Source organism: Formica exsecta, unplaced genomic scaffold (genome assembly GCF_003651465.1).
Source record: "Formica exsecta isolate Colony F162 unplaced genomic scaffold, ASM365146v1 scaffold13, whole genome shotgun sequence".
NCBI classification, from domain to species: domain Eukaryota; kingdom Metazoa; phylum Arthropoda; class Insecta; order Hymenoptera; family Formicidae; genus Formica; species Formica exsecta.
The window spans coordinates 685112-694558 of record NW_021848632.1 but is presented as its reverse complement, the minus strand read 5'-3'; the positions used below and the strand labels follow the sequence as shown (position 1 = coordinate 694558).

The 9447-nt window shown below is 33.5% G+C and overlaps 3 protein-coding genes and 1 long non-coding RNA gene across 9 annotated transcripts in view; 2 read left to right on the top strand and 2 right to left on the bottom strand.

Annotated features, from left to right (window-relative positions):
• LOC115245780 (CREB-binding protein-like) overlaps positions 1 to 1862 on the bottom strand; it is a 100011-nt gene extending 98149 nt beyond the window's left edge. For 2 of the 6 annotated variants that reach the window (XM_029824263.1, XM_029824264.1), the window contains exons 1-3: positions 1785 to 1862; positions 1564 to 1645; positions 712 to 969 (exon numbers count right to left, since the gene is read on the bottom strand). In XM_029824263.1, the coding sequence (XP_029680123.1) occupies positions 712 to 969; positions 1564 to 1645; positions 1785 to 1859 (415 nt within the window). In that variant the 5' untranslated portion in view covers positions 1860 to 1862. The other 4 variants (XM_029824266.1, XM_029824265.1, XM_029824262.1 and 1 more) reach the window with 3 other exon arrangements.
• Positions 1863 to 2121: 259 nt separating this feature from the next.
• Positions 2122 to 2585, top strand: LOC115245790. The gene is made up of 2 exons (XR_003885599.1): positions 2122 to 2202; positions 2493 to 2585. It is a non-coding gene; the product is annotated as an uncharacterized LOC115245790 (long non-coding RNA).
• A 1265-nt stretch (positions 2586 to 3850) lies between these two features.
• LOC115245782 (general transcription factor IIE subunit 1) lies at positions 3851 to 6604 on the top strand. Its single transcript, XM_029824269.1, has 7 exons — positions 3851 to 4099; positions 4184 to 4350; positions 4451 to 4579; positions 5098 to 5324; positions 5398 to 5605; positions 5697 to 5925; positions 6085 to 6604. Exons 1-7 carry the CDS (start codon positions 3973 to 3975, stop codon positions 6258 to 6260), a joined length of 1263 nt encoding a protein of 420 aa, XP_029680129.1. The 5' UTR covers positions 3851 to 3972; the 3' UTR covers positions 6261 to 6604.
• LOC115245783 (arrestin homolog) lies at positions 6586 to 9137 on the bottom strand. Its single transcript, XM_029824270.1, has 7 exons — positions 8975 to 9137; positions 8764 to 8885; positions 8372 to 8671; positions 7972 to 8199; positions 7712 to 7900; positions 7359 to 7527; positions 6586 to 7159 (listed from the first exon to the last, which is right to left on the bottom strand). Exons 1-7 carry the CDS (start codon positions 9039 to 9041, stop codon positions 7014 to 7016), a joined length of 1221 nt encoding a protein of 406 aa, XP_029680130.1. The 5' UTR covers positions 9042 to 9137; the 3' UTR covers positions 6586 to 7013.
• Positions 9138 to 9447: the final 310 nt, after the last annotated feature.

The following is a 9447-nucleotide window of genomic DNA, read 5'->3' as shown; positions in this document are numbered from 1 at the left end:
CTATATGAAATAATGGGTAAGAATACCCAATTCTTATGTATTTTTGCCTCCTGAACATGAATATGAAACTTAAAAATGGAGGTCGGACTCGCAACTCGCAAGTCGAAGAGAAACGCAAAAATCCAACCAAACGTGAAAATCCAACCCATGTCCGAGGGATGCATTTTTATTAGTAATAATTCACTCCTGGGATATAGGTTTGGGTTAGGTTATATCTTCCGGAAGTGGAGCCCCCACCGTAGGGGGGTGGGGCGGAACCCACTGTGTCCACGCATACACTTTCCCATCCATACAATAATTGTTGGATGGACTTCGCTTCGCGTTGTAAAATATATGCGTGGACACAGTGGGTTCTGCCCCCCCTACGAGGTTTACCCGCGTTTGAATGGATTTTTGCGTTTTTCTTCGATTTGCGAGTCCGACCGCCATTTTTAAGTTTTATATTCGTGTTCAGGAGGCAAAAATACATAAAAATTGGGTATTCTTACCCATTATTTCATATAGATGGGTTTTCCGAAGGTTTACCCGCGTTTGAATGGATTTTTGCGTTTTTCTTCGATTTGCGAGTCCGACCGCCATTTTTAAGTTTTATATTCGTGTTCAGGAGGCAAAAATACATAAAAATTGGGTATTCTTACCCATTATTTCATATAGGTGGGTTTTCATGTTACTAGAAATAGTATTTATAATAATGAGTAAATATAAACCTACCAGCTTGAGACGGTACAGCCATTGGGCCTTGAGCACCTGGTTGGGGACCTGGCTGTCCTCCAGTCGACGCTTCCGACTGAGGTTGAGCGGGACTCGGTGCTGCCTGTTGTGCTGCCGTTCCACCTTCCTGACCGCCTATAACATTCGTAGTACCAACAGGGCCGGCCGTTCCGGTGAATCTGTTGGCGTCTGCTGCTGCTGCTTGCATAGCGGCAATGATGTTTATACCCACGGCCTTTTGTTGCGGTTTGACAACACCTACGAGATTATTGATGTATATGTCCTTGGCAATTTCACTTAAAGTCAATCTGTTATGTATACAGGGTGTCCGGTAAATATTGTTGTAAACGCTCGTGAGCGGGAAGAGCACAGTAAACTGAACAGAAAAGTCCTGTAACATCTTTTTCTATAACGCTTAATAAAGAAGTTATTATTGAATAAAGTCTGCCAATCAGCTCCGACCTTTAGCCGCGCGCCTGGTAGTGTGCGTGAGCGCTCCGTCGCTACGGCGACGCACACTAACAGACGGGCGGCTCACTGACGTGCGTCCGGCTAAAAGTCGGCGCTGATTGACCAGACTTTACTCAATAATATCTCCTTTATTAATCGTTATAGAAAAAAATGTTACAGGACTTTTCTGTTCAGTTTACTGTGCTCTACTCGCTCACGATCGTTGGCACGATCTTTACAGGACACCCTGTATATTTTGATACATTACATATTTTTGTTATAGTTCGTTGTTTTCGAAGTATTTTTGTTCAGGGATTTTTAAAGGACCTTGCATATATAAACATATAAGAAATATAAAATGAAAATAAGCAAAACAAGCATCGTGTCTGTAGATATACATACTTTTGTGTACACACCTTCTTCTTCTTCTTCTTCTTTGCTTGAATGGCTCCTGCCCTCGAACGAAGGTCAATATGGCCAGAATCTAGCGTATAATGTATATAGAAGTGGCGTTAAATGAGAATACAAAGGCGTTAACAATAACGAAAATTCTCTTAGAAGAGAAAAAAGTCCAAAAAATAAGGTTCAAACAAAGGACACACGCGTAACGTGTCACAACTCACGGCTGTACTCGACGAAGGCTGTAACGGAAGGCTGTAACGGTTATCGTGTGTGTCGTGTGCATAGACCATAGACATAGTATATCTGTGACAAGAATTATGCACATAAAAATAAAAATATAGGGAAGGAAAGAAAAAGAAAGAAAAAGATAAGCATTATAAAGGCTTATATATATACGTATGTATGTATGGATCTGTGTAAAATAATGTAACACAATAAACATGTAGCAATATATTATGAATAATAAAAATGATATTCACTTGTGCTCTCTCTTTTGAGGATTTTTGGCTGTATAATAGTAGTATGAAGCTATCAAAACTTAAATTGTTGTGGGAAAAGCAGTTATAAGTAGAAATTTACTCAACAGTGCCACGGATCCTTTCAATCGGCAGCCGCTTAGCGAAGATATGCTCGTGCCAAGTAAGTAATACATGTATTGTTAATATTTTTCTCTTTTTTGATAAAGTCAACTTTCGTTTAGTCTAAATATTGGTAACATTTCATAACAATGCATTTTCATATACATAAATATATTAGAAAAATATTTGATGCGTCATAGATAATATAGTTTTTGACTGTCCTTTAAAGTCTATCGTATTGAAGTTTTTTAATGTCTTATGCCGATTTAAAAATATGTATATAAACTATTGTAAGTTTCTTTATCCATGTAGAAATATATCTGAAATTAATATTTATTTTCGAAATTGCAGTGCCCGATTTGAAAGAAAGAATATCAATATGGAAACAACAAAAGAAACAGTGCTAAGGTGACAAGAATTATGCACATAAAAATAAAAATATAGGGAAGGAAAGAAAAAGAAAGAAAAAGATAAGCATTATAAAGGCTTATATATATACGTATGTATGTATGGATCTGTGTAAAATAATGTAACACAATAAACATGTAGCAATATATTATGAATAATAAAAATGATATTCACTTGTGCTCTCTCTTTTGAGGATTTTTGGCTGTATAATAGTAGTATGAAGCTATCAAAACTTAAAAAAGAAAACATTTCTTATATTTATATTGCTTGGAAAATCAAATAGATCTGAATAAAAAAAAATTGAAGTATCACAAAATAATATGATTTTTAACGTCTTCATAGTTGTTGTAATTAATATTTTTCATAATTTATGACAAAAATTTTTGGTCATGAATACCCCATAAAATTAATTTTAAACTAACCTAACCTGCGGTTGGCAGCAGTCGGGAGTAAAAATAATAAAAATTAAAACAGGAAGATTTTAGGTTAGGTAAAAGTATTTTGCTACAATTTTTAATAAATAATTTTTAAATAAATTCTAAATCGTCAACTGATTATTATGGTTTTATCATATTGCTTGGAAAATCAAATAAATAGATCTGGATAAAAAAAATTGAGGTATCACAAAATAATATGATTTTTAACGTCTTTATAGTTGTAATTAATATTTTTCAAAATTTATGACAAAAATTTTTGGTCATGAATACCCCATAAAATTAATTTAAAAAAATTAAAACAGGAAGATTTTAGGTTAGGTAAAAGTATTTTGCTACAATTTTTAATAAATAATTTTTAAATAAAATTAAATCGTCAACTGATTATTATGGTTTTATCAGTAAAATGTAAAAATTTTTATGTCCCTGGCAATGCATTTTCCTTGTCAAATTTATTAATAAGTGCTACAATATGCGATTTTTTATAAAAATCAATACAAAAATTTTAAACTTAAATCAACGAAAAATTACAATGATCCATCCAACTATCGTATCAATGGGCGCGTTCAGAAAACAACTGTTGAGCATCGTCTTGTCAACACTCGACGTTGATTTGTTGGTTCTAGAAGTAAGAACCAATCACGTTCGATTGCTATTCAACGGTTGTGTCTCCTGAACGCACCCAATGTGACTAATGTAACCTTATTTTTCATTGGGCCAAACCGGTAAGCCGTGCATGCGCACTTTTGAGCAGTTACTCACAAGAGAGAGGCAACTATGATTTTCTTTCTCACTTCCTTCCGACATTTTTCTATCGGGAAACAAAGGCATTCCCCTTCCATTTATATATGTTCTAAGTTCTAAGTAGGCCCCCAGCTCTATTCTCAGTTTTCAGCATTTCAGCATCTTCAAGTATCTTCAGTGGTCCTTGATCGTGTGCAGTTATGTGTTTTATTTGTCGTTATTTATATGTCAAGTATTTGTGAAACATGAGTACTGAGGAGAGACTGGTGACTGAGGTACCCAGTAGTTTGAAACAACTGGCGCGCCTTGTTGTACGTGGATTTTACACAATAGAGGATGCTTTAATTGTGGATATGCTGGTTAGAAATCCGTGTAAGTAATTATACATTCTGTTATGGAAAATCCATCAATTAAAATAATTCCATTAATATAAAAAAAGATTGCATACTTGTACAGGTATGAAAGAAGATGACATTTGTGAATTGCTGAAGTTTGAACGCAAAATGTTGAGAGCGAGGATATCTACATTACGAAATGATAAGTTTATTCAAGTGAGATTAAAGATGGAAACAGGATCGGATGGCAAAGCACAGAAAGTTAACTACTACTTTATTAATTATAAAGTATGAATGATCGTGATTTTTTTTATTTTACAATAAATATATAGAAATTAATGAGACTAATAAAATATGTAACTGATAAAAATAAATATCTTTATTTTAGACGTTTGTAAATGTAGTAAAGTATAAACTCGACTTAATGAGGAAAAGAATGGAAACCGAAGAGAGAGATGCAACCAGTAGGGCTAGCTTTAAATGTCCAAGTTGTTTAAAAACATTTACAGATCTTGAAGTAAGTATAACAATGCAATATAAATTTAGAATCTTAAGAATTAGAATCAAATTCTATTTTATTACTACATTGTTATATTACAACAAGATAACATAACATATTAATCAAAATAGTTTATATATGATTCTTATAATAATAATATAATGTAAATTATAAATGACATATGAAATTAATATGTTATAATATTATTATATTATTAATATATATATATATATATATATATATATATATATATATATATATATATATATATATATATATATATATATATATATATATATATATATATATCGTTGTTTCCTGTAATATTTTATATATATTCATAAAATGTATAATTTTTGAGAATATAATATAGTGATTTTTTCATAATAATGTAACAACTCTGATGGATCAGTTTGCATATTTTTTATATTGATAAATATAGCAAATGCATATATTTGCTAATTATTATATTATTATAATATTAATCTAAGGCAATTATTATAACACAGATGAAACTTCATTAAACTCTTGTATAGGCGGATCAACTTTTCGACATGAGAACTGGTGAATTTAGATGTACATATTGTCGGGAGATAGTAGAAGAAGATCAATCTGCTCTTCCAAAGAAAGATTCCAGATTATTATTAGCAAAGTTTAACGAACAATTGGAACCATTGTATATATTATTGAGGGAAGTAGAAGGAATTAAATTGGCACCCGAAATATTAGAACCAGAGCCTGTTGATATTAATATTATTCGAGGGTAAGTATTTTTGAAAATACATTTATGCATATTAAAAATTTCCAATCTGTTAAAACAATATTATATTCTACAGTACTGACACGAGAAAACCAAGTAGTCTTAGAGCACCTAGCGAACAATGGTCAGGTGAAGCCACTAGAATGTCAGGTTTTATGGTGGAAGAAACTAGAGTGGACATTACTATCGGAGATGAATCTCCAGATGACAATGCAGCGAATCACAGAAAGGAGAGACCCATATGGATGATGGAAAGCACAGTTATCAATTCTGATGGTTCACAGGTATATTATTTTGTTATATCTTTTGTGTGTGTTTTACCTTTTGTTATATATATGTATATTCTGTGTCTTGATTCGCTTAATTATCTCATAGCCTGATGGTGTAAATACACAAGAAAGTATCTTGGACAAAGCTGCAACCACTGCCACAAACACAAATACGATGAATAATAAGCAGGGAGATGATATCATGTCGGTATTGTTGGCTCACGAGAAGAAGGGTGGCACTAATTCCGCGGCATCCATTAAAGCAGTACTTCCACAGGAATCCAGCGACAGTAGCGATAATGAGGAAGATATGGAAATGCAAACTGTTGATACTGGTATGAAAAATTTATTAAATAACAAATTTTAACATTAGGATAGTTGTAGTCATTTAAATGTAATGACATAAAATGAAAAGCCTCGAAACGCAAAGCGAAAAATTATTGACAATTAATCTGTGTTTCCTTGAATTTTACGATTGTCAAATTGATTTATAGGTGAAGTGGAAATGATGGATTCCGAAGACGATGAGCTCGTACCAACCGTTAATGTTGGCGGTAAAACCGTCGCGATCACTGATGTTAACGATACTCTAATCGCAGAAATGACATCAATAGAGAAGGAGGCTTACATTCAGACGTATCAAGAATATTATTCACATATGTATGATTAGGCGAAGAACAATGAGCATCTTCATAATCAATACAAGACTGATATTGATTTGATATATATGTGGGAGAATTAATTGATATAAAAGAGAGAAGACAAAAAAAGGTGCGTTTTTACAATTTCATATATATTTTCTAATGTAATCGCAACTGAACAATACTGTTACAACAGTTGTTTTAATAATAAATAAACAGTTGAATGTGGAGGGAGTAATACTCTGTAAAACATAACAAAATAATTAAGATGAATAACATACCATGTCACTTCTGGTAAAACGGGAAGTTTTCAAACTGAACCAAACACGGATTATTCATTAAGCTTACTTGATATTTTCTTCTTTTTTTTTTTGTTCTCGTAGTGAATTTCTGTCCGATCACCACCATCGCACGGAAATTCCGAGATGATTTTTATTAATTAGTTATCTTTCCTCTTTTTTTTTGTATTTTCTTGTCATTTTCTTCTCTCAGTAACAATTTCATAATATATTTAATGTTTTTTTACCTACATTTATTTAATATTGCTCGTTCACTAAAAATCATATCAAAAGAATCCAAAGAAACTCATTTCAAACACAAAGTCTATATAAAATAATTAAACTTTATAAGACGGAATATTTTTTTACTTATTTATTTTAATATTGCTATTTGAATTTAAAGATAAAAGTCAATTTTAAACGCGGGAAAATAATCTACTATGAGCGGAAAACCCAGGATTCTTTTGAAGAAACCGGTCGCATCAAAAAGCGCCGATCTTTGATTTACTCTGGTTCGTTTAAGCGCAAACGAGCAAAGTCTTCAAATACAATATTATCATCATCATCGGTGGCATAGCAAGAGTTCTCGTATCGTGCTCTCTCAATGCTCTTGCTCTTCTTTAGTATGGCCTTTTCTCTTTCAATGGTGCCTGCATAAAAGAAAACGCTTGAACGAATCTATAAACTAGGAAATTTAATCTTTAAATAAAATCTTTCATGTGTGTGTGTGTGTGTATGTTGCGTGTGTATCAGTTTAAATATATAAATGAAAATTTTTTAGCTAAATTCAAAATGTTTATGTGTTATGTACGAATATATAGGTATGTTAAAATAACATAAGCTATATACCAGGAGCTGGATGCATCAGTTTGAATGGAACATCGGTAACCAGCTCGCCACCCAGGGTACCGCAATTCAGCTTGGCTCGGACAGAATAAGAAATCACGATACCCAAGGCTTCAGCCGGACACTTGCCCTCGGCGACCAAAGTTGAGGATGCCAGATTTACGTCATCATCCTGAACGGTAGAGACAAAAAGAAAAGCCATAAATGTTAAAATTTTCAGGAATGTTACTGTAGGTTTTATATATAATATATATATATACACATATAATTGTTACAAAAAAATATGCATAATATATAATATTTTATATATTTTAATAGCTTAATACTGTTGAAGAGCTTGTTGTTACTTTACGCACTTTCAGATGTCCATCGAGAGCGATGCCACGACGATCCTTGTTGCTGCTGGCCAAAGGCACAAGATAGAACTGTTTCGTGAAGGAAGCGCCCGGTGTGATAGGACAACCCTCGCGAGTTTCCAAGCTAGCCACGTGCCGCGAAAATTGAGCATTTATCATGGTCACCTCGCAATGTTGAACCACGTACAACTGCGGAAAAAAAAACACGATAGCGGTAAAATGTGTCTGAAATTTACCCGATTTAATTTCATAATATTCACCTTGATGTTTTTCACCGCTTTTCGCGAATTGTTCGTAACGGTTACATTTGCTGCAACTTTCTCGCCATGGTAATAAATCTCTCTATCCAGTGTGACTTCTAAGTTCAGTTTTCCCTGGGAGAAAGTAAATCCCTTGAATACCAAAGAGCTAGGAAGTCGGCGACCTCGTGTCGGCGGGGCGTATTGTAATTTCTTGATGGCTAATGATACGGAGGACCTTTTGTGTCCCTGAAAGAAAGTAAAAAAACAAGCGCGTTTTGCATAAATTCTACTTTAAAATTTTATACATATATATTAGTGCTTATATATTTATGCTTATTAATTTCTTTTTAATTTTTTTTCTATCTTGCATTTTGTAATTTCTTACAATCGAATATTTACTTTTCTCTTATTTCGATACCTTATCCTCTTCGTTGTCTCCAACGTATACTTTTACAATATATTCGACTCCCAAGGGTTTTCCCTGATCATCATCGCCGGGTTGAAGGGTGACCGAGCATGGAGCCGTCTGCGGAAAGTGGAATGTAAACGGATATGCATTCGAACCCAAACGCTTCAACAAACGCTCCTGAATTTGTGTAGTCTCCTGCTTCTCTTTTTTCGACGGTACTATCTGATCGCGACACAACATCAACTCTTTGCTGAACTTGACTCCCATAACTTCGTCCTCTTCGCGGCCATATCGGTAGGTTGTCGTGACCTAATAATATATATACATGATACATGAGAATATGATCCCATAGGAATATGTATTATGTATATATACATACTAAAAGTCAGAATTTTATTCACCTGACCAAAAATTTTGCGCCCTTGAAGGTAGTCATTCTCCACTACGAGAACGCCATCGATGGGATCAATGTGATCTAAATGGTCGATGAAGTCTCTCTTGCCAAGATATACCGTAACTTTGCCTGAATAAAATATTCTCACATAACATTATTAAACACTCAAGAAGGATAAGATTTCTCAAAGAAGAGACTTGACAGTTAAATAAACTCACCATTAGGGGTGGTCTTCTTAAATACCTTAACGGCTACAACGTAGGCCAAAAACAATAGAGGAAACATTTGGCGTTGTTTCTTTTTTTTCTAAACGAACGAGTGATTTAGCAGAGAAATTTGTTTCCCGCCCAGAAGTGACACGTCTCGAGTACCAAGTAGATCTTCATATAGTCTCGCTGGGGCTTCTTTCGCTTCGAAGCCGTAGTATACTAATGGGATTACTTTGTTATAGAACTGATTTAAGAGGATTGCAAGTTATTACGCAGGAAAAGAGAATCGATGTACGATCGCTATGCATCCAGTAAGTCATGAACATTTTAATAACACTATTAATATTGCAATAAATTTGGTACAAAGTATATCTCTCTATGCGTAAGAGACGTTCTCCTGTAAAACTTACAACTATCAAATAAGTATGTGTATATATATATATATATATATATATATATATATATATATATATATATACATG

What these genes read in the sequence shown, in the direction of transcription:
- LOC115245783 (XM_029824270.1), bottom strand. Translation starts at nt 9,041, where the DNA reads ATGTTTCCTCTATTGTTTTTGGCCTACGTTGTAGCCGTTAAGGTATTT. An exon ending in GAGACAACGAAGAGGATAAG is followed by an intron (nt 8,200 to 8,371) that starts GTATCGAAATAA and finishes ACTTTCTTTCAG; the next exon opens with GGACACAAAAGGTCCTCCGT. An exon ending in AAGCGGTGAAAAACATCAAG is followed by an intron (nt 7,901 to 7,971) that starts GTGAATATTATG and finishes TTTTTTCCGCAG; the next exon opens with TTGTACGTGGTTCAACATTG.
- LOC115245782 (XM_029824269.1), top strand. Translation starts at nt 3,973, where the DNA reads ATGAGTACTGAGGAGAGACTGGTGACTGAGGTACCCAGTAGTTTGAAA. An exon ending in ACTACTTTATTAATTATAAA is followed by an intron (nt 4,351 to 4,450) that starts GTATGAATGATC and finishes TCTTTATTTTAG; the next exon opens with ACGTTTGTAAATGTAGTAAA. An exon ending in AAACATTTACAGATCTTGAA is followed by an intron (nt 4,580 to 5,097) that starts GTAAGTATAACA and finishes ACTCTTGTATAG; the next exon opens with GCGGATCAACTTTTCGACAT.